Raw genomic sequence first — 22,990 nt, forward strand, 5'->3', positions numbered from 1 at the left:
TGATACATTAATTTCAAAAAAATTTCTCAAACACGACATATTTTTGAAGAATGTAAGGGTGCAAACACTTTAAATTCCAATAATTGTCCAAAATTATTGTTTAAAATATTACAAATGGCAAAATTAGTATCCGGTTGGTGGTTGCGACACTCATATTTCTGTAAAAATCTTCAAAATTACATTTTTTGCAACGTGTATGTGTGCGAACACTTTGAATACACCTATTACTCTACAATTAGTTAAAAAATGTTATAATTGTCAATATCAGTATTATGTTGATGGCTGTGATACATATATTTCAGACAATATTCTTGAAAAGGAGATATTTTTGCAAATTGAATGAGTGCAAGCACTTGAAATATCCTTAATGATCTTATATTATTTCTAAAAACGATAAAAATTTGAAAATAAGCATCATATGTTTGGCTGAGACACATTGATTTTAGTTCAATTTCTCGAAAATGACATATTTCTGCAGATTTTAAGGATGCGAATAATTTTAATTTCAATAATTGTCTAAAATTCGCTCTTTCTTCATATTTCTGCCAATTGAAAGGGGATCGACATTTTATTTTTTAAATGGTCTTGTTATTATTGCTCAATATGTTTAATTTGTCTCCGACACAAAATTATTTCAGTACAAATGAGCGCAAACATTTTCAATCTATAATGACCAGAAATTAAATATTGTACAAATGTACTTCCGGTTAATATTTAAAAGAATATCAATGAAAAATTAACTGCGAATGAAGTTTTCGGTCAAGTAAAATGTTCCAAGGTAAGCACGAATATATTTTCAAGTTTGTTAAGCCCTGAAGCAAATTCCAACTGCATTCACCTCATCAGTGATCTTTTGCCATATATTATTCTTCATTTGTGTAGATACACTGTTGTTGTGCTGTCCCTTGAGAAGTTACATATTACAAATCACTCTTTCAGTTCATATATTTGTTTCCGCTAGTAAGAAATTGGTCTTTCTGTCCATTGGAAACCATATTTATGCAGAAGATCATAGAATGCATATTTTTCCCGATTTTTTTTGCACAGGATAATGTGTAACATTTTTACACTATTCAGCCAGAACGGTGTTAGCTAACACAATCGTTAAATATTTTTTGCAACACATTTTAACACAAGCGTTAACTAATATGTAATTATGTTCTTAACGACTCGTTAAGGCTAATCATGATTAAATATAACGACAGTTTTGTACAAATGGGCCCAGAAAATTAAAAGAACAATTACCGACCTATATTAGTCTTGAGTCTACGAGGACTGATCAGCTTAAGAACGTTGTACCTTTAGCAAATCAAGCTGAACAAATACACAATCCGTTAGACAATAACGACATTACGGTTGTCAATGGATTGCCGGTTAACGTTGATGATAACCCGTTAGATATTGAAAAGAATTGATAACGGCTGTAGGTGCTGTAGTTTACGATAACATTTAAGTTACAGCTGCAATACGTTTACCTGGTTTAATGAACAACCAGGACTCGTGAAGATAAGCTTAAGAAATACGGACGAAAAAGTAAAAGTTCTCAGAAAAAAGATAAAGTTAAAACAATCCGAAAGATATAGAAATGTGTATATTAAGAGCAGTAAATCACGTGTCGACAGACTGATTGAAATGAACGCTAGAGCCGTTTTGAGAAACTTGCCTGATCGACATACTTTGCGTGTTGATGCTACTGGTCGTATAACAACGCGTTATGCGAGACGAAATTGGGGCGTTAATCAACAAACCCAAAATGTAAATGTATAGGACGACGCCCGGCCCAGTAAGTAAATCAAAATCGGTCATTTAAATGTTACGAGAAGAACAGGTGATAATAGACAATTGAAAACAAACATTTTACTTCCTACAATGGCTGTCAGTGAAACTTATTTAGCAGGCCAAACAATGCTTGAAATGCCAGGTTATATCTGGGTTGGATATAATAGAACAGACATTCATAGAAATGCACTTAAAGCTTCGGGTGGAGTAGGTGTTTTATCAAAAACTAGCTTACTAAACAATATAGTGTTTCGGTTGTTGACAAAACATTTGATGGGATATTAATTTCTAATGACACAAAGTTGATAGTGTTCGCTTGTTATTTGCCACCAGAAAATTCCGTGCATGGTCGAGTTTCCTCGATCACTTAATGGTACAGGTTTACTTGAACTCGGATAGTCACTATATGTGTCTAGTCGGAGATTTCAATTTCAAAATCGGTTCGTTGTCAGAAACTTCAAACGAAACAGACTGTGTCCCAAAAAGGGTTATATTGGATTGTAGCATTAATTAACATGGACATTAAAGTATTGACTTTTTAAGCAAAGCCAAATTCTGCGTTCTTATTGGGCGTTTCCGCGAAGGTAACAATTTCACATCAATATCGCGAAAAGGCAGTGTTGTAGTTAATTACGTTTGCGTGCAAGAAGATTGCGTTAATGAATTCTGTGATTTTAAAGTTAATTTAATACAAGACACTATCGACTATCATAAACTTCATGCACTTGGTGAAAAATTCAAATTGCCGGATCAATCAGCGATGACTTGTAAATTGAAGATACAGTTTTCTATGTCGACCGAAAACATTGAACGGTGAGATCAATTCTGATATTTCCCTAGATGAGATAAAATACGTCATAATGCGAATATTTGCCGAAGTTCCGAATCGTGTGTGAGAATAAACAGAAAACTGACTGGTTTGATTTTAGAACTGAAGACAATCAGAGTGATAATCTTTCACCTACACTGTCTTCTATATTCATAAACGATTTAGTAACTGAAATCAACGAGAGGACATCGGTTTGAATATGGGATAAATATAAAATTTGTTCACCTTTATACGCTGATGATATAGTTTTACTCGTGAATAATGAATTAGATTTACAGCGTATGCTTGGTAGATTACACAACTGGTGTCAACGCTGGAGAGTATTGATTACACAAATAAATCGAAATGTGTCCACTTTAGAAAATCTAGAGTCAAACCTACAATCGCTTGGACCGAAAGTGAAACTACTGCGACCTTGACATCGCTAGACAAATGCTTCAGTACCATTCTGTGTAGGAATCATGAAATGGGTGGCACATCATAATGCTAAAATTGGTCTTTTTACCTTAAATATATTCAATACATCAAATCATGAATTAGCTGTTACTTAGATTTGTTGATGTTTATAGGGAAAACTTTCTTAACACTTCCCTAACACTTCCATCAAGGTGCATTTCAACTACATTGGCCTATAAATATCTAACAAAGGCAAATTTACACTTTTGGAGGTTATGAAGTATAAATACTTGAATAATGCAATAAAATCCAAGAGCATCAACAAATGTTTATGGTCCAACAACTGATCAACACGGCATTCAACAAGACAAACATGGCTAGATTTGGGTATCCAGGAGTAGTGCATTATGTAGTAAAATGGGCAGTAGATAATGAGACTCCAGCAGATACAAAAATAACATGGAGATGTCTGTACACATTGGAATTTAGAGGACAAAGATGCAGTACTTAAAAAATATGTAAAATTAAAAATTTGTTTAATAAAGTTATAAAATTATTTAAGTTGTTTATTATTTGTTGAAACATTGACGGGTAATTCCGAAAAAAAAGGGAGAGTAACATTCAAAAAAAAAATATGCAGCTCATGGAAACAAAATAATAAACGCAAATAATGTAGAAACGGAAAAAAATTCCGGAATTTTATTCATAATAAATTAACACAAAACTAATTTTTGTTCATCATCAACCATATAAACAATCCATCTATCATCACTGAGTTTAGTTCTATCAGGTTCAAAGTTGGAGAAGCAAAACACTTTAGGTGGAATGAATTTCTTTGCTCTAGATTCATACTTGGCTGAAAATATTCTTCCATCCTTTAGCATTTCCAATACACCATAATTAATAGAATCAGGTGTGTCTCTAGTATAATTAAAGCAAACGTGGGATTGATCGTTGTATGCGTAAGAAACATGAGAAGTGGGAATGTTAGTAAACATAATTCCATCTTTATTGTCCTCAATATAACTAGGACGTTATATTGAGGACAATAAAGATGGAATCATGTTACATTTACCACGTAAACTTCTATTTGGAGGCATTTTCCCCCAAATGTTACCCAATATTTAGTATAACCCAGCGGCGGTTACGGTAATACTAAATACCGCCGCTTTTGGGGAACACAAAACGCATATGACGTGGGCTGTACATCTTTATTTTAGAGTTTCTCTCCCCTCTCCTAAAGTAAGTTTCTGTTTTATTTTTGTTTTAATTATTTTTTGGTTATTATTTATATCTTTATCCGGAATTTTCCGTATTTGTTTTCCGTTTATACATTTTTGACGTTTTTATTCTCGTTTCCATGGGCTGTACAACTTTATTTCAGAGTTGCTCTCCCCTCTTCGTCCGTTGCACTATTATGTGATTTTAAACTATTTTTTGTTTATTAGTCATACCAATTTCAGAATTTCCCGGATTTGTTTTCCGTTTAGATATGTTTGTCGTTTTTATTTTCGTTTCCATGGGCTGTACGTCTTTTTTTAGAGTTGCTCTCCCCTATTTTTCCGGAAATACCCGTCATTGGTTTTATTTAGTCTTCTCCAGCCTGTTATATTCTGTTTTACATATTTTTGTTTTCTTCTTTATAGTTCATTGAATTGTATATCAAAAATTAAGACACTACGTATGCAGTCGATGTAGACAAATGTCGCAAAGATATTGCAAGGGTAATAATATACTAATTGTGCGATTAGGTCATGTTTAAGTGCGATCTGCGTTCATTTTTACGATAAGGTAAGCATATGTATACAATTTTACATATTGAACTTGCTACTGTTCTCTCATGGTCAACACGGCATGCGGTACAGATTTTGCCATGTATTATGCTCTATTTATAGGTGCGTGTGACCAACAATCACCCTAACATTACAATATTTGTGTGACCTGCAGGCACACATTTTAGAGATAAGTAAACGTGTAATTTACAGGAATCTGAACGATAGTGTGACATGCAATAACTATAACGGTAACTAATGAAATATCCTGTATACATACGTTCAAGTCTAAGATAACTCTAGCATATGCAAGGTTGCAAATTTGCGGTGCAAATGTAGTTGCTCCCTCAGCAGGATTAGAACCTCTTCTCTTCTCTGACATCTATGGCATATAACCTGCACTAAGTCCAACACTCTTGGCCAATCGGCCAACTAGGCTTTATTAAAATATAGCTTTCGTTAACCAAGTAATACTTCCTCGTAAGTGAATCTAGAGCAAACATTAGCACATGATGAAACTGAATAGGATAACCTCTGATGGTATAGGATCTGAAACATTATACAAATACAGCCTTAGAAAGTATATAATACATATATGAAGTCTAATGGGACGTGGTAACTGTTTTGAAAAGTAGCTTTTGTTTTGACTGGGAAATCAGTTTAAACCGAACCTTTTTAGCTTTACAGAATAATTGAACAGGTAGTCGGTTAATCATGGTTGGGAATATATAATAATTGATTTCTAGGATGTTCGGTTTAGACAAGTTTACATTCCTTTCACTGTAAGTTTACTTTTTGTTCAGTAGATAGGTAGACGCCGTAATTTGCGTGGATTAGGGTTTTTGATAGCGACAAAGATTTCACATCAAATAGCAGTTGTGCAGAGGTTAAAAAAATGGATGATGACATTTAGATTGTACTTCATTTGATATAAATGAACGTAATAGGCCAGGAAAACGTATCAAAGGCCTGTGAATAGGGTAACTTTAATGGTTACTATGGTGTGAAAAGGAATTTGATGCTGATTAATGCGACTAAAAGAGACTGTTTTAATTAAGTACGATGTCCAGAGACTTAAACATGACATTCCATAGTGAATGTAAATTAAGCTGAACAAACGAAAGTGGACTTGGCTTCAGTTCATCAATCTTTTAACAATTTTATGATACAAGTTTTGGCTTGATTTTAAAAATTTCTAGTTTAAATCATGAACAAATTTGGATAAGACCTCGAATTTGCATCGAAGTGCATTCCCCGCAAGATGTTATTCTAAATAAAGGTGTTCTGATTTTCTCAACACATATTGAATCAGTCGTTTAGAACATGATGTTTATTTTCATCTGAGTTTAAATAAAGAATGTTTTTTTTTAGAAATGGACATAAACATCCTTGATTTTGTCCTTGAATACGTCAACGGATACTAACGTTGTTTTCCCGACATCATCAGTGAAATCAAAAAAGAACATCTCTAGAAATTTCCGTTAACAGATACCATATGTCAAACCGCCAAAATATGCCAATGGTAACATACAGAAAAAAGGTTTTATAACTCATGAAAGTTGAAATTCGCAAAATATCAACTTGCGTTATTTAATTTCAACATCAAAACTAACGAGGCGTTAAAATTAAAAACTTTAGTTGATATTTTTTTACAATATTCAATTTTATTCATCATGAAATCGACAACAGTAAAAGTACATTTTCTTGAAGTAGAACAGATAGGCCTATAGAAATGCAGTTAATCGTATATAATCCTTAAAGTTAGAAATGATACATTACAGATAAATCGAACACTGAACTTGAAGGACTATGCTGCTTACTACTCGTTTTTGTTTTTTGTTTCGAGCAACTTTTGTAACAACTAGGTTTTATACAAATATTGGAACAGATCAGCCACAATATTAATAGTAATAAAATCAATTTAATAGTTTAGATTATATCAGATTTAGCTTAACATTAATAGAAATTATGAAACTCTATTTTACAAAAGAAACAGTCCTCTACATATAACAATGAATGAGAAAGTTTGAAAAATACTTTCCCCATTGTGCTATCAGTTTAGTTTTGCATTTTGAATCGAATTCTATAAGCACAACAAACACATGTCCATGAAAATATAGTTCATTATCTATATACTGACCTTTTCTTTATTGACATTTTTATTTTGAAATATTATACTAATATCAGCGTCAAATTGAGAACCAGTTTGGAAATACAATATTGTTTTTGTTGTTTTTTTATCCACAACGTTAAAAGGAATCCCAAATATATGGAAGTAATCAATAAATGTCAATATCAAATTAAATAATGTAGCTTTAAGTAAGTGACAACAAACCAAACTAAAATGCTGATATTTGCCTGACAACCGTGGTTTAGTTTCTATATAAATTGTACGTGTAGCCATTAGGTAGCAATGGAAATTTATGTTTATATTAATCAATTAATGATGGGAGTTATAAACCAGTCGATCATTTGGCTAGAATATGTACATATGTACGTTCATACCTTTTAGTATAAACAATACGAATCATATAAATACGGTAGAGTTCGATAAGTTGAACACAATCGATTTGTCGATTTCCTTTATTTCCCCCAATAGATGGAGATTCACACAACACAAAAAATATCATACAACACGTTTTGCTTAAAACATGGAAACTTACTGATATACTATTTTACATGAATTATATGAATGTATAAAATTATTTGATATTACAAATGCTGACTGTTGCATATAGACAATACAGCAGTGTGTGTATAAAACATACATTCAGTATGATCCGCTTATGAAATGTTACAAATACACACGTATTTAATCAATACTCAAAATAACCTTTCAGCAGTTAGTGTGCAATATATATGTGTAACCTTCATAACATAACATCAATTGGCACCACATGGCACAAAGTCTAAGAAATCTGTTCTGTTAAAGAGTGGTAGGCTTTCGAATTTCGCCAGTTCATGTCATAGTAGAAGTCAAATCAAGCAAGCACAAATAATTTGTAACAAGCTTAAACATAAACGTTTCAATACGTTCTACACAATGAAGAAAACAAAATTATAACGCTTACTTTTTCACTAACCAGCTAAGATAGATTCGATGATTTTTTTTTATCAATCCGAGTTGAAGTATAAAAACACCAACAAAGAGATATAAGTTATGGGATAAATTTATTTAGAGATCAACAATATATATTTTTTTAAGTGCACAGGTATTTCAGTTCGCTTTTGTGAAACAAGAAAGTTATATTTCTGCATCGCCAGTTGCAACCTAACATCCTGGAAATGTTAACTGTTTAGCAGATAAGTACGCTGTAATTGTTCAGATGATTTTCCTAAAGTTATTGTAAAACGTTTTATTCTTGTACACATGTATTAAATAATGATTATTCATATTTATAAATATTCTATATTTTGTTTTTGTTTTTGTTTTGTTTTTGTTTTTTGAGACTTTGAATTTGTGACAAGCGATCAAAAACGATTATCACAAAACATAAACCCTAAAGAACACTGTAAAAAAGGAAAACAGGTATCCAACGAACATTAAATCCTCTAGGGTAGTTTGTATCTGATCACAACAATGATGTTCTGGTCATGACATATCAAATTCCGATAATGAATTAAAAAAAAATGCATATTGACTTATATGAAATAACTTCTAAATATAATTAAAATCTTAACAGACTAAGCTATTTGATTATTTAAAAGGCAAATATTAAAAATTGGAATAGTCAAAATTAAAATACATACTTTAGAAAATAAACACAAAAGTAAAAGGTTCGAGTCTGGAAAATACTTCGGGAATATTGATTGATTCATTATATTCCTATTTAAATGATAAAGCTGTGTTGTATTTTGGAACCCGATAACGTTGAATGTCCTTTCAGTAAACTGAATCGCAGACACCAAAATGCGCATGCTAATTGTTCAATCGTTTTGCCTCTTCTTTGGATTATTTAAAGAAAGGTATACAGTCTTATCTGAAAAATATGCATCAAACATCAAGAAATTTTCTGTTATAACAAATTCCAGAATTATTAATACAGCGGACATTTTTACAAGTACAAACGTAAAATCCTCACATGTATGTGCTTCGTTATGTACAATGAACTCGCGTTGTTGTGCTGTCGATGTCGAAACAATGGCAGGCAAATGTTCAATGCATTCTTCTTGTTGTACCAACACGATGCAAATGCAGTCACAGTTCGGCACAACTGTAATGCTCAAGGACACAGCACAAGGTAAGTATATACAATATATATATAACTTTCATGACTTTCACAGCAAAAATGCAACATATGACAACCACATATGTCATGATTCAAATGATAATCATTAAGTGCACCACTCATAAGTTAAGCGTAATTGATTGATATGACAATTGAAAAATGACATTTAATTATTATATGATTGTTAACTGTAGTTATTATCGTGCTGAAAGATGATTATGATATGTTTACAAACAACATATGAGTATATGGGTTCCACATGACAAACATGACAAAATCAATACATAAGCATATATAATGATATCACGATTGATTCTTTTTGGCATATTGCACTTTATACATGTTATATGATTATATTGTATTATGATTATTTACCTGTAAAGAAGTTCTTTTAATAGGGTATTTTTAAAATTTTTTATCGTCGTCGAGTCAGTGCCGCCATTTGCAATGTTAATTTTGCGCTTCAATTTTACTGGAACAATGATACATATATTACATATATATTTTGTTTGAAAAGTTAAGGATTAAAATGTATCTAGAATTAATGAATGTTTCGAATCGGACCTTTCAACCTGAATCTTGGTGTATATGTTATGTGAGAGAATAATTCGGTCGACAAAAATCGATGTTTTTTTCCAAAAAAAAAAAGAAAAAAAAAGCAAACAAACAAACACACAAACAAAACAAAACAAACCGAGCATGCTATAGTTCATGCAGCCATCAATTACAAAATGATATTACAAGAAAGATTTAGACATAATAACTTTTTATGTCCTTAAATGCCATAAGGAATGTTACAGTTAACCAAGTAATGACAAAAGTGTCTTGTGGGATGTTAAGCATAATTTGAATTTGTGCTTCTATTTTGAAGAGTTGCTTTTATTATTCTAGATCAGCGGATAAATGATTGTAGCGAGTTGGATGCAGGGTCACAAAGTGGTGTGTATAGTGTTTACCCTAACTGTGGAAATGCAATTCAGGTCTACTGTGAAATGAGTGTTGCCTCGGGAGGATGGACGGTAAGTAATTTCCAAACAACAAAATTTGACTTACAACTTACCCTGGTGATTTATTGTATGACATTTAAATCAAAAATTGTTCTTTTTTTTCTATTTTCAGTTTCAGGTTTTTATCATGTTAATGTATTATCAATAGGAAAGAACGAACAGCATAGAAAATAAGTTATTTCAAAATGGAAAAAAGGGCAATGTTAATCTGAAGGGAGGATGGTTTTGGTGTCATAGATTATGACTTTCAAAGGCAGATTGTTCTAGATTACCGGTGCACCTGGTCCATGCTCCCAGTTTTTAGTGGAGTCCAAGTTGCCCATTTGCTTTTGTTAATTTGTATGTATGATTTTAGTTACTTTATGTTCTTTGTGTATGTCTGTTTTCCATGTCTGGTCTTTGTCCCTGGATTACATTCTTTTGATTACCGCTATAACCTTGGTTCCCTTGACTACTCTTTAAACACAAAATAAATGAGTTCTAAGATATTAAAACCACGAGTATTTTTTGTATTTTAGTATTTGTTCTTGATTAATTTTTTCTTTAATATAATTCACATTCATTTTTTGTAGACATGTATCAAATTTTGGATGATTCTTAACTTGAGAGTTACTTATCTTAGATTACGTAGAATTAATGATAATAATTTTATATGTTAAAGGTTGTTCAAAAGAGATTTAATGGGTTGGTAGACTTTAATAGAGGTTGGAACAGCTACAAGTATGGATTCGGTGATAAAAATGGCGAATTTTGGTTAGGTATGTCAATTATGTGTTCTGTTACATTTTCAAGAAAACAAAATAGTTGTACATAAAATACTGTTTTTTGCAAAGCTTTTATGTGTAGGATTTTGGTATTTTTTAAAATGATAAGTAAGCACGCTGGGGAGTGATAGCTATTCTCTCTTTGATTAAGTTTGAATTGAATACGGAACAAACTCATACACTGCGTAAAGAGTGAGGCAATCTAAAAATTCATATTTAGGTAGTGTGGATGGGGAATTCAAAATGGTTTACATTTGACCTAACGTACAGAAAGAGAAATCAAGGGAACCAAGGTTATAGCGGTCATCAAAAGAATGTAATCCAGGGACAAAGACCAGACATGGAAAACAGACATACATAACAAAGAACATAAAGTAACTAAAATCATACATACAAAGTAACAAAAGCAAATGAGCAACTCGGACTCCACTAAAAACTGGGAGCATGGACGAGATGCACCGATAGGGTAAGCGTCCTCTGCTTTTCTAAAAGCACCCGCCGAGTTGCTCATAAAAATCGAGTCCGGGGTAGACAAACGAGGAAAGGAAAACTATGACCCGTTGAAAAAATTAGTTTTCATGGTGCAGATGGATACACCATAACTTAAACAATTTAATATATATATTTTTAGGAAACGACAACTTGCACATACTTACATCGCAGAAGCCTAATAAAATTCGTTTTGAATTGAAAAGTGCTAACAACGATGTTGCCTATGCCGAATATAATAGCTTTTATGTCGATGACGAAGTCAAAAATTATAGACTGATATTAACTGGTTACTCTGGGCATAGTTCTGCAGGTTCGATATTACAATTTATTGTGATAAATCAAAACTTTAGTTAGTTGATGTCATAAACAGTTATTCAAAAGGGAGTTTTAAATGATTCCAGCTATTTAAGTTTTCAAACGTTGCTTAGAACAAATGAGTACAAAAAGACATGTTTCTTTTCGTCACGAAAAAAGTGGTTTTCATCTTTTCTGTACTTATTTTTCTTAAATTTCAAGTGCAGACTTATTTTTACAAACAGAAACCAAAAATCGTAAAATTCTAAAATTTGATTACATGCAATACTTTTTCGTCTAAGTTCTCAATTATGTTGTTCTCACTGATAGTGTGTAGTTTTTATTACCACCACATCGGAGTTACCTTTTATCGAATACATACATTTAATACGCTTCCACATTTATTATGACACCTGAGGTATGATTCACATAATAACAAGAGTAAAACAATAAAGTACAACCTCTTTTATACAGATACAGTATGTAAAACTAACATAAAAGTCACGTGAAAGTTCATTTTAATACAATTGATAATTGAGGGAGCTGACAAAGAAAACAAATAACGGAGTCAATCTTTATACAAAAAGAGGAGTTTAAATAACACTTAACGGAGTTGTAAACAGCAACTACTGGAAATGAATAAACAATAATGAAAGGAGTAACACTCCGTAAAAATACATTCGCTTTACGCGACAACTAAAAAAAAAAAAAAAAAAGTTTTCCTTTCTGTTTTCTCTTCTTTGTTATTGTAATGATTGTAACTGACAAATACCTGTTATGTATTTTAGATTAGTACATAGAAAAAAAATCCGCGTTAATGTACTATTCCGTGTAAGAATCAGGCGACGGGTGTCACATCATAATTCTCAAGTTTTTTTCTTTTTGCCTCAAACACACTCAATACATATATAAAAAAAACAAAACAAAAAACAAAAAAAATGAAAAGCTATTTGAATTTTTCCTCAAGCATCTGTGATTTTTTTACCAGCTTATATAAGCAGAAAGTGCGCCATTTCCCACAGTGCATTTCAACTAATCATGATATATTGATATCTTAGAAAGACAAATTGTTATAAACACGTGGTTAGTTATATGCATTTCTGAAAGTTATCAAGTATAAAACGTGGTTAATGCAATAACATCTTTGTTTTTGTTTCTTTCTTTCATGTGCCACAATTTATACACAATTTGCTCAATTCTTAGATGTTGAAGTACTTTATGCAAGACAGCAAACTGTTTCGGAAAACTGAAAATCAGAATTTCATTTTTGGGTCATATTTGTGAATAGATTACATTCTTTTGATTACCGCTGTAACCTTGGTTCCCTTGATTTCCCTTCCAGATGAGGTAGAAGCTGGATATATTGATCCACGTATATGGTTGTTATATGATTAACCAACTAAATGAACTGGTGTGTTTGTTTGAGTAGTATATATATAAATATGTCAATGTTTCAATTTTCGATATAGTTAAGCATATGTTAAAATTTATTCTGTAATTTTACATATTGTTTAAATATATTTCCCTTTTTACAAAGGAGATGGCATGAAAGATGGTATGACTGGGAACACCTTAAGTGGAATGGGGTTTTCAACCTATGATAATGACAATGATGCCAACCTTGCGAACTGTGCCTTTGTTAAACAAGCTGGATGGTGGTTTCGAGACTGCACTCATGCAAATTTGAACGGGGTATACAATCCGGGATTTCTTGACCATTTTTCTAAAATGTACTGGAAACCATTTAAAGGTTTTGATGGACTGAAGAAGTCTACAATAATGATAAAACCTGCGTAATATGTTTTACCTAATACGAAACTATAGCATATGAGCTTGTAGAGTGCAGTGTATCAAGTCTTAATGTCTGTGTAGGTGATTTATATGTATAACTACTTTACTTTTATTATGTCCACAAAAACTTTATCATTAAGATTATCATATATGTGTTTTCTTGTAAAGTACAACTTAATTAGAAAACACTTATCTTTTTATAAGCATCATTTCACTATAAACGCGGTAGTCTTAATCTTGAATGTGCCAGGTTATTGCTTGTTCTGTCCCTTAAGGATATAAACACGAAAACAGAAAAACAAACCTCAAAAGATATTATTGATAGTTAAAGGATCACAACCAAAAAAAAAAAAAAGAAAAGAAAAGAAAAGAAAAAAGTGAGTAGTTGAGCTTCATGTCAGGCATCATGTCATATTTGGTTTAGGATGAGCACCTCATAAAAAATTGACTTTATGATGCAAATCATAAATTTGTTTTTTAAATGCCAGCCCCTGTAAAAATCAGGCAGTAAGTGAAACATGGTTGTTTGACTATTTGCACCATCAGAATCAAGGCAAAAAAAAATACAAAAACAAAAACAAAAACAAAACAAAACAATTTTTCCATATCATGATTGTGCGATGAGCTATAATTTTATTGAAATGCACTGAAAACGAACATTTCTAGGGCAGATTATTCTGTCAAAAACCTCATTATACTAACATCATATTGAAAAATTTCTGAGGAAAGCCAGTGATGCAGAGATTAAATATTGTTGTTTTTATTTCAAACAGAGAATGTTTCCTTGAAAGGTATTTCATTGTCAGTTCAGTGAAGTTGTGACATGCATGTTTCTGATTTTCCATTTTGCCTGATTCTTACAAACACTTACACTTAAGTGAAATCTTTAGTCTTTAGAATACATTCTTCAACATCAAACCATATACGACCGCCAAATACCTGAGAAAGACATAGTTATTACAAAGTCTTGGTCAGAACACTTTGAATGAAATATTTCTAAAATGATGAGTTCATGTGATGTTTTCAAGTATGCTGATTATTCGACTCCACGATGTAAAACCTTTTTTTGTGACAACCGTCGTTTTTTTTTTCAATTTCTTTTTGGCCAGTATGTTGAAAGCTTTCAAAGGGATGGATGAACAAGTGTGAAATAATGTTTTCGAGAAATATAAATTGCTGATCATGTCCATGCACAACATGTGATAAAGGATGATCCATGACACTTTGATTTTGATTAGGAACATACATGTAATAGCTAAAAATTTTAGTGATACAAGACAAACATTTGACTATCTCATTTTGATAATGTAATTCAAAATGATGACTAATTAGAATTAGAATATTTTACCAAATCTTTGAATAACAACTGGATAGATAATTTTATAGACATTATAGAGAAAAAAAACACACACACACACAAAAAAACATTTCTTGTTTAACAATACTTGGAAATAGCTGGTAATTAAAGATAAAATAAAGATAAAGAATTTTGATTCCAAATAATCTAATGATACAGTTAAAATTTCAATTTCAATATTGCCAGGTATCAAAGTCCAAATAAAATGCATTTCAGGGGTCAAGATGAGATGTAGATGTATAATATATAACTATATTCTTGTGTAGAAGTCGATATAAGGGTGAATGGACGTTAAGAAACCGATATTGACTGAGGCCAAAAACCGAAAAAAAAACTATAATTGTTTTATTACATACGAGAAAAAAATATGTGTTTTTCACTTATTATATCATGTATCAAAAAGTTAATGCGAGTCTAAACCTGACATTCAGTTGTTTCTGGTATTGCTTGTTTAGAAACAATATTGAATTGCTTTCACTGTCAGTTAATTAATTTCATATTGGCTCTCAAAATAGAAAATGAAACTGAAAGCGAGTCAACATAAAATTAATCAACTGTTAAGTGAAAGTGAAAGCTTTTGTCATGTTTGCTCTCTCATAATTAATCATTTCAAGAGTGAATGGTACTTATTCGAAATTGTTGTTAAGGTTTTATGCCTTAATATCCAGATACATGACCTTTTCGATAGCTGATTTAAAAATAAAATGTATTATATGTAAGTATTTGAAAGAATTAGTCAAAACTGGGGAAATAAGAAACATACATGTTAAACCCAAGCAATCTGACAATAAAATATCACACCAGAATGCTTTCTCTATTTGAAAAGATCATTATATTATCTCTGAATCATTGGATTTGCTCAGAATGTTTTTAATAGATCTTAGAAAAATCATTTTTTTTGACAGAGTTCTATGCCCTTGATGTGCTTTTGTTTGAGTGCATCTATCAACTCAGGAGACAATTATCTGTCTAATATAACAACAGGAGATATTGTAAGATTGCGAGACAGAAAGCGAGAGAGAGAGTTATCCACCAAAAAAAAACAAAAAACAAAAAACAAAAAAAACAAACAAACAAACAAACAAACAACCAACAGTAAAACTCCTACAAGTGTTCACACAATGATGGGCAAACCCACTCCATATAGCAAGCTGTAAAAGTAAAAAAAAAATGGAGTAAAACGATTAACAAAAGGGATAAATAGACTCGAAAACAAACAACATAGAACTAATAAGAATGTACAAAAAAAGCAACGACAACCACAGAACTACAAGTTCCTGGCTTGGGAAAGACACACAAAGTATGTGCTGGGGTTATAGTACCTGAACTGTTCCGTACAACTATAATTTCGGTCTTCCACCGATCACCGATCAGTTTTCGATTACAACGATCCGTAATACCAGTGACTACTTCTATTTCACATCACGTGACCGATGATCAGTTAATATGTTTTACGGATCGGTCTGTTTTGGTTGTCAACACACGTATAATAATTGATATAAATTCAAACATATATTTATTTTTTAATCATCAATATCAACTGCTTTTTTTGTGAAATAAGACATGATGATTAATAATTTTGATTTCGTAGGAAATTTGCACTACATTTAGGTTGTACCATTTAAAATTATGAAATTTACATGAACCGATCATCCATTAGATTGCATAACAATACTCCGATCAGACAATTCAACGGTCATCGGGTATCGATTCGTCAGCAATCAATCAAACTTCGGTCTTTGATCAGTCAAAAAGTTATGTTAAGGGACTTTAAACCACAATTGAGCCCCCTGCATTATGATTATAAAGCGCGCGTTGTTATGAGTTCTTACAAAGAGTACCACCCACGAGACGCCCCCTGCCAGTAACAAAGTCACATGGCACTGTAAGCGACCACGCTGTTCGACATACCCCATTTTACTTCGGAGACTGACGAGATCGTGGGTCCAGCAAACGTCTTTAAATTAAAAGATGGTTTCACCTGTACTTCAGAAAACATCGTCTACGCTTTGGTTTGCAAACGCTGTAAAATCGTTTACATGGGCAAGATCTATCGGAGTTTGGGTGCTAGTTTTGTAGAACACAACCAAAGAGTCACCAATAGGAAGGCTTGCCCAATCGGGGAATGTTTTTGAGAGGCAAATCACATAGTTGACGACATGAAAATAATTGTTCTTTTGAATCATGTGCAGGGAAAAACGAGAAAAAGTTCCTAGAACAGCACATCATCAGCTGTCTTTAATTTTTACTTCCTACCCATTTAGAATGAATGTTAGAGCCCACAATATTCAGTCATCATAACCCGGTTTTCTATTTTGTTTGAAACTGACACATATTTAGCAGTTATCAAGATCAATTTTGTCTCTGTGGTAGAGATCGACAGTTTTCTCCCCACGACTTTTTTCCTCAGACGAAGGCTGAAAGATCGATTGTTTGGGCGCATATTTTTTTCAAACAATTCTTACGTTTTATTAATATTTTATTTGTATTTAGTTCTTTTTTATCTTTTAAACGTTGCTATTGTTCACTATTTCATTATTCATACTTATTTGAGCAACTTCACATAAAACGAAAAAAAAAAAAAAAAAAAAAAAAAAAAAAAAAAAAAAAAAAAAAAAAACAATACATTTTTTGCTATGGTCAAATATGCGTAGTTCTGTTTTTATTGACGGTTAGTTGGTCTTATTTTCTATGCACCATGTAATGCTCAAAACGTGTGTTTTTGAGCTTTGTCATATAATTTGGCCTTGGCTTTTGTTTATTTATAGGAGTTGTTAAGAATTATCTTAAAATGTTTATAATATTTAATACATTCAGTTGGGTCTTCACCAATATCAAAACGTTTACCTGTATTGAGGAATACCATAATCAATATTTTATCAACATTTATCTCTAGGCATAACAAAAAAGCATAAATCATTGAAAATGTAATCTGTCTGTAGATATTTTTCGAGTCACACATCAGCACAGAAATTAACGAAGTATATTGTAAACACCTTGAGTAACGAAATCAGATTTGACTCTCAAGTATCTCAAGAGGATTGTTGATAGAGTATTTTAACAAATTGTGACTTCAAACTTCGCATTGTCGGGCTGAAACCGCCGAAGAAACCAAATCTAGGAAAAACCTATCTAACTTCCATAAATAACATAACAATCGACTGAAATATAACGAAACCTACGCATAAAATAATGTCAAACAGTTTGTAAATTTACTGTGCACTAATATATCTCTTTTTTTGTTTTTGCCAGCAAAGATTTATTGGTAAAAAGCCAACATATTTGTTATGTTAAATATTTTGTTTGAAGTGTCATAGTATACAGAACTCAGTTCAGTTTTTTCATGTAACCCGTGTTCTTAGGAGATAAAAAATCTGTAGAATGCACTTATATTATTAATTTCGAAATTAAGGGAGATAAGTCTGTGAATAACACTCAAATACAAACTAATCAATTAAATGATCAATATCTCTTAAGAGCAGGTAGATTTGAATGTGTAATTACACATTTCATAATGTACACCTATAAAACAAACTTAATTAAAGAAATAAAAAACATGTACCCTTTTTGGAGTGTATCACATTTTTCAGATTTTGCTGTATTCTTAGAAATATTGGTACTTAACAAAAAAGAAGAATGTATATTTTTTACCATTTCTTGTGATAACTGCTCAATCTAAAACGTTTAGCTTCAGTAAGCCCTGAACATAGTAAAGTGATGGCGACCCATACTTTACCATTTTTTTTACATTTAGAAATAGTCTTTGTTTATTCAGAATATATTTATAATATTTAAGCTTTGTAATTGTTATTTTTTATATAATTTTCTAGAATGTATACCTGAATATTTGAGCAACCTCAGTGCATTGAAAATAAATTAATTGATAATATAGGGTCGTTTACAATGAAAAAAAAAGAAAAAAAAACAAACACTTCGGTTGCGCCTACGAGTGCATGAACTACCTGTTTATCATAGCATCACAAACTGATACATCTCATACATATATTTCTCGATGTAAAACAGGATAAGTATAAACAACGAACGAACACATTGTACATACAAATATCATATATTTATTTATATCTATTGATCAATTTCGCATATGAAGAAGTGAGCCCACTCAAGATCTTTATGTGCCCACCATCGATAGGAATCTTGTTTATGTAAATCTGAAATTATATCATCGGTGTGGGGTTGGTCTGATCCCCAATATGTTTCAGTTATATTGTCCCCGTTGACAAATAGCCAATCTTGATCTTTCTTTTCTATGTCTTGCCAAAAGTATCCTCTGTGAATCTTGCATTTTGTTGATGGTTTATCTATAATGATACACTAGTCGTAAATAAAATAATACACTAGCTATAAATGAAATGGTACACCTCTCCTTTTGATATACTATGGTCTCTGTATGGGATAAACTTCCCACTTGCCCCATACCATATTGCCCCATCCCCCATAGCCCCATTCGCTATTGCCTCTTGACCCATTCCCCATAGCCCTATTCTCCCATTCTCGCCGAGTCCGAGAGTTACCGAAATCACGCGATATTTGCATTGCTCATGAGAAATAATCATGCAAAATAATCTTAAAACTATATATATACAACGTCTCAGAATGTGACGACTCTATTCGCTACACTGCTCCAGCGGATCAAATTGATACAGGGAACATAAATTAAAGGAATAGAAAGGTCTGAAAAGTTCCCAACGATGTTAGAACTGTGAAATGTGCGATGCAAATGTTTGGTCGTTCCTTCCGCGGGATTCGAACTCGTAATAACACCTAGATGAATTTCCCGTTATACCATACATCGTGTACTAAGTTACATTCCTAGATTAATCCTACGAGGAGGAATGACCCTGCCAGCGAAAGCTATATTTTTATATAGCCTAGCTGGCAGAATGGTCTAGGCGCTGGACTTTGTGCAGGCGGTTATGCCATAGATCAGAGCGGTACGAGTTCGAATCCCGCGGAGGGAACGACCAAAAATGTGCATCTCAAATTTGACAGTTCTTACATCGTTTGGAATTTTTCTGACCTTTATATATATATATCAGAAATTAAAATTACATCCATTCACAATATATATATATATATATATATATACACATTCAAAAACACGTTTTAAGTGCTTGTTTAAACCTATAGCGTTTACTTCATATCACATCCAAAATTTCACACCCCTAGACCTACATTGCTTATTCTTTATCCAACCCTAGTCGGAACATACTTTAAGTATAATTAAAATAAATGAAAATGCATTTCAGTCACACAATGTCTTTAACATTACAAGACTATTACATTGAGTTGCATGTATCAAAATTCAATGAAACAACTATATTTATTGTTTTTTTTTTTTTTAAGGACCTCAGGATAAAACCGTTGATGACTTTTGGAGAATGGTGTGGCAATATGACTCAGAAAGAATCGTTATGCTAACTAATGTTTATGAAAATGGCAAGGTACATTCATCGTATAGGTGCTTCAAAGTTTTTTTTTTCGTCTAAGACAGGTTTCTCTATGCTGACAAAATATACAAAAAAAACTTTAAACAGCTAGTCTCAGGTCATTAAAGTAGATCATATCTACTACATGGAGCATTCTTCCTGTTATCATGCACCATTGTACAAATGTATGTATTTTCAACAAGAAAATAGGGTTTGAAGAGATGCAAAATTATTTAATGAAGATATGAACTTTCGTCGTTGCGATTGGTGTGTTGTAAGGTTGCGTTTTATTGCATTTAAATATTGTTTTGTCCAAAAGCGACGTTGTGACGTTTCTAATGTTGTTTTCTCGACTCCATTGTTGCCATCATATATTGAAATTATTTTCGCCAAGACATATGCCGAATTTCGAGCCTCCAAGGTATTCTAAAAAATTATAGATAAAAAAAGGTTGTATAACTCGTGAAAGTTGAATATTGAAGATATCAGCATTCCTTCAAAATTTCAGAATCAATGCAAACTTTGTTGAGGCACGTTTGTTGGTATATTGAAGTTAAGTATTTTGAGTTGAAATATTGTGATATTCAACTTTCACTCATAATGAAACTTGCTATTATCCGCAATGCAAAGAAGTCCCCCCTCATATCGACTGTAAAGGTGTATGCTGAATATACCAATCGGATTAAAATGTGAAATAGTAATCAAGGGAAACAAGGTTATAGCTGTAATCCAAAGAATGCAATCCAGGGACACAGACCTACAAAACAGACATACACAACAAAGACCATAATGTAACTAAAATCATGCATACAAAGTAACAAAAGCAAATGAGCAACTCGGACTCCACTAAAAGCTGGGAACATGAACCAGGTGCACCAGTAGGATAAGCGTCCTGTACTTTTCTAGAAACACCCGCCGTGTTGCTCATTAAAAGTCAAGTCCGGGGTCGACAAACGAGGAAAGGAAAACTATGACCCGTTGAATAAATCAGTTTTCATGGTGCAGATAGATACACCATAACGATCCACGAGTTCATGATGGCGACCATGGAACTTCTGCAGTGATGACTAACAACATAACCCTGTTCCAGAAGCCTATTTGATAGACTTCTAGCGCGATACAAAAAGTATGCGTAGTTTCGGCAAGCTCTGGCATAACGTATGAGTTGTGATATGAACACTCCATACGCAGGTGCTGACGGGATTTTGTCACAGATGAAAGGGAAGTTGACAATTCTGAATGAAAAGTCATCACGTTTGTCGTAAAGTTTGGTCAATAGTTTTCCTTTACCATCGATTTCTAAGTGTAGGTGAAGATATGAGGCTGACTTCACAGTGTCTGTAGTATCCTTTATCTCAAGTTCTTTGAAGTAGATGAGTTGTATCAAATCTACGAAATTAGGATTGTTTAAAGATAATACGTCATCTATATAGCGGAAACTGAGATTGAAGGATCTAGCCAAATGATGTTAATTCTTTCGGATCATATCAGCTATAAAGTCTCGTAAGAGTTAAGGAATAGGTCCGCAAGTAAGGAGCACACTTTGTTCCCATTGGAATGCCGACCGTTTGTTGAAAAACACGTCCACCACATTGGACAAATATGTTGTCGATTAAATATTCCAGCATTTTGTCAACATCTTCCTCTGTACATTTGAGAGATGATTTGGAATTATTTCTTACAAAGTATGAGGAAACTCTACCAAGAACTATATATTTGTATCTAGGTGTACCATCTTTTTTTGAAAAACTACGATGTATAATGGTTTTAAGTCGGGATTTGAGTATGGGGATTAGAAGTATGCAGTGTTGAAACATCGTAACTTTTAATGCTAATACATTCAGATGATAGTTTTGAATTGATAGTCTCCAAAAGATTTATCGAATTTTTCAGGATCCACATTGAATTAATACCTTTATGGATGTGACAAGTGTTGTGGTAGGACTGCAGACCCTCTTTGACAATTTTGAGTATAGACGTTAAAAGTTTGAAAGAGGTTTGGTGGAACATTTTGCAGATGCAACTATGAAACGTTGTTTGTATGAATTCTTGCGGAGTTTAGGAATCCAGTACATAGACAGTAAATCAAAATCATCGTCAATGGTAGAGAGACCAACAGAGGAAAGCACAGATTTATGGTTTTCCGCAATCTCCTCTTTGGAGTGTGGTAGCAGTATAGGACTTATCACAGCTATTATTTTCTACGTCTACCTCTGATAATAAACATTGGATGGAAAACGCCTTGCAGACAAAAATAATGTTGTTTTGGGCTTTATCTGCTGGTACAACAAGATACTTTTCATGTATAGTAGACAATGTTTTTGCGACATCGGGGTCAATGAAAACTGATGTAGCCTTGGCATTGACCTACTTAAAACTTTCATTCGTTTCAAAATTAAAGACCTCACGGACTTGAACCACTCTGACAGAGAATAATGTCTTCTTTTTCTCGTTTTATCTCTTTAAGTGCATAGTCCTCGACGGCATCCATAAAAAAAGTTTAAAGTTATAATTCCAATTCATGTAGCGTGGTTCACGGTACTTTGGACCTTTAGAAAGGATATTACGCAGAGATTCGTTTTCGATGATGGTTAAATCTCCCATAACGACGTGACCAGAAGGACCATATTTGAATGGAGAGCTTTTGCAAGAACAGTCAGGTGGTTTAGCCTTGAAGTCCTCAATATCGAGGTTTTGCAATAGCCTTTTATAATTGAAAATTGTGGATGGGTGGAGTATAGGAATATGAAATAATTGGTATGGATTTGTCTTTGAAATATGGGGAAATTTATTGGTAACTTTTTTGTGATGGAGGATGTTAGCAAAAGTAATT

The 22,990-nt window shown here is 32.6% G+C and overlaps 2 protein-coding genes across 4 annotated transcripts in view; both read left to right on the plus strand.

The window, feature by feature from the left end:
• Positions 1-4,272: 4,272 nt before the first annotated feature.
• The window catches only part of LOC148598238 (receptor-type tyrosine-protein phosphatase kappa-like), a 28,986-nt gene continuing 10,268 nt past the window's right edge, over positions 4,273-22,990 (plus strand). Inside the window, exons 1-2 of one of the 2 annotated variants that reach the window (XM_088560498.1) lie at positions 4,273-4,795; positions 20,075-20,172. In XM_088560498.1, the coding sequence (XP_088416624.1) occupies positions 20,110-20,172 (63 nt within the window). In that variant the 5' untranslated portion in view covers positions 4,273-4,795; positions 20,075-20,109. The remainder of the gene's footprint in view (positions 4,796-20,074; positions 20,173-22,990) is intronic. The other variant, XM_088560499.1, reaches the window with a different exon arrangement.
• On the plus strand, positions 4,791-13,543 carry LOC148598239 (microfibril-associated glycoprotein 4-like). 2 transcript variants are annotated; one of them, XM_088560502.1, is made up of 5 exons: positions 4,791-9,017; positions 9,897-10,024; positions 10,674-10,770; positions 11,408-11,578; positions 13,100-13,543. In XM_088560502.1, the coding sequence occupies exons 1-5, from the start codon at positions 8,687-8,689 to the stop codon at positions 13,357-13,359; spliced, it is 987 nt and encodes a 328-aa protein (XP_088416628.1). In that variant the 5' UTR covers positions 4,791-8,686; the 3' UTR covers positions 13,360-13,543. The 2 variants fall into 2 exon arrangements, with proteins under 2 accessions (XP_088416628.1, XP_088416629.1); XM_088560503.1 differs by lacking the exon at positions 11,408-11,578.

Source organism: Perna viridis, chromosome 14 (genome assembly GCF_037379345.1).
Source record: "Perna viridis isolate PV_CMFRI_1.1 ecotype Kerala chromosome 14, ASM3737934v1, whole genome shotgun sequence".
NCBI classification, from domain to species: domain Eukaryota; kingdom Metazoa; phylum Mollusca; class Bivalvia; order Mytilida; family Mytilidae; genus Perna; species Perna viridis.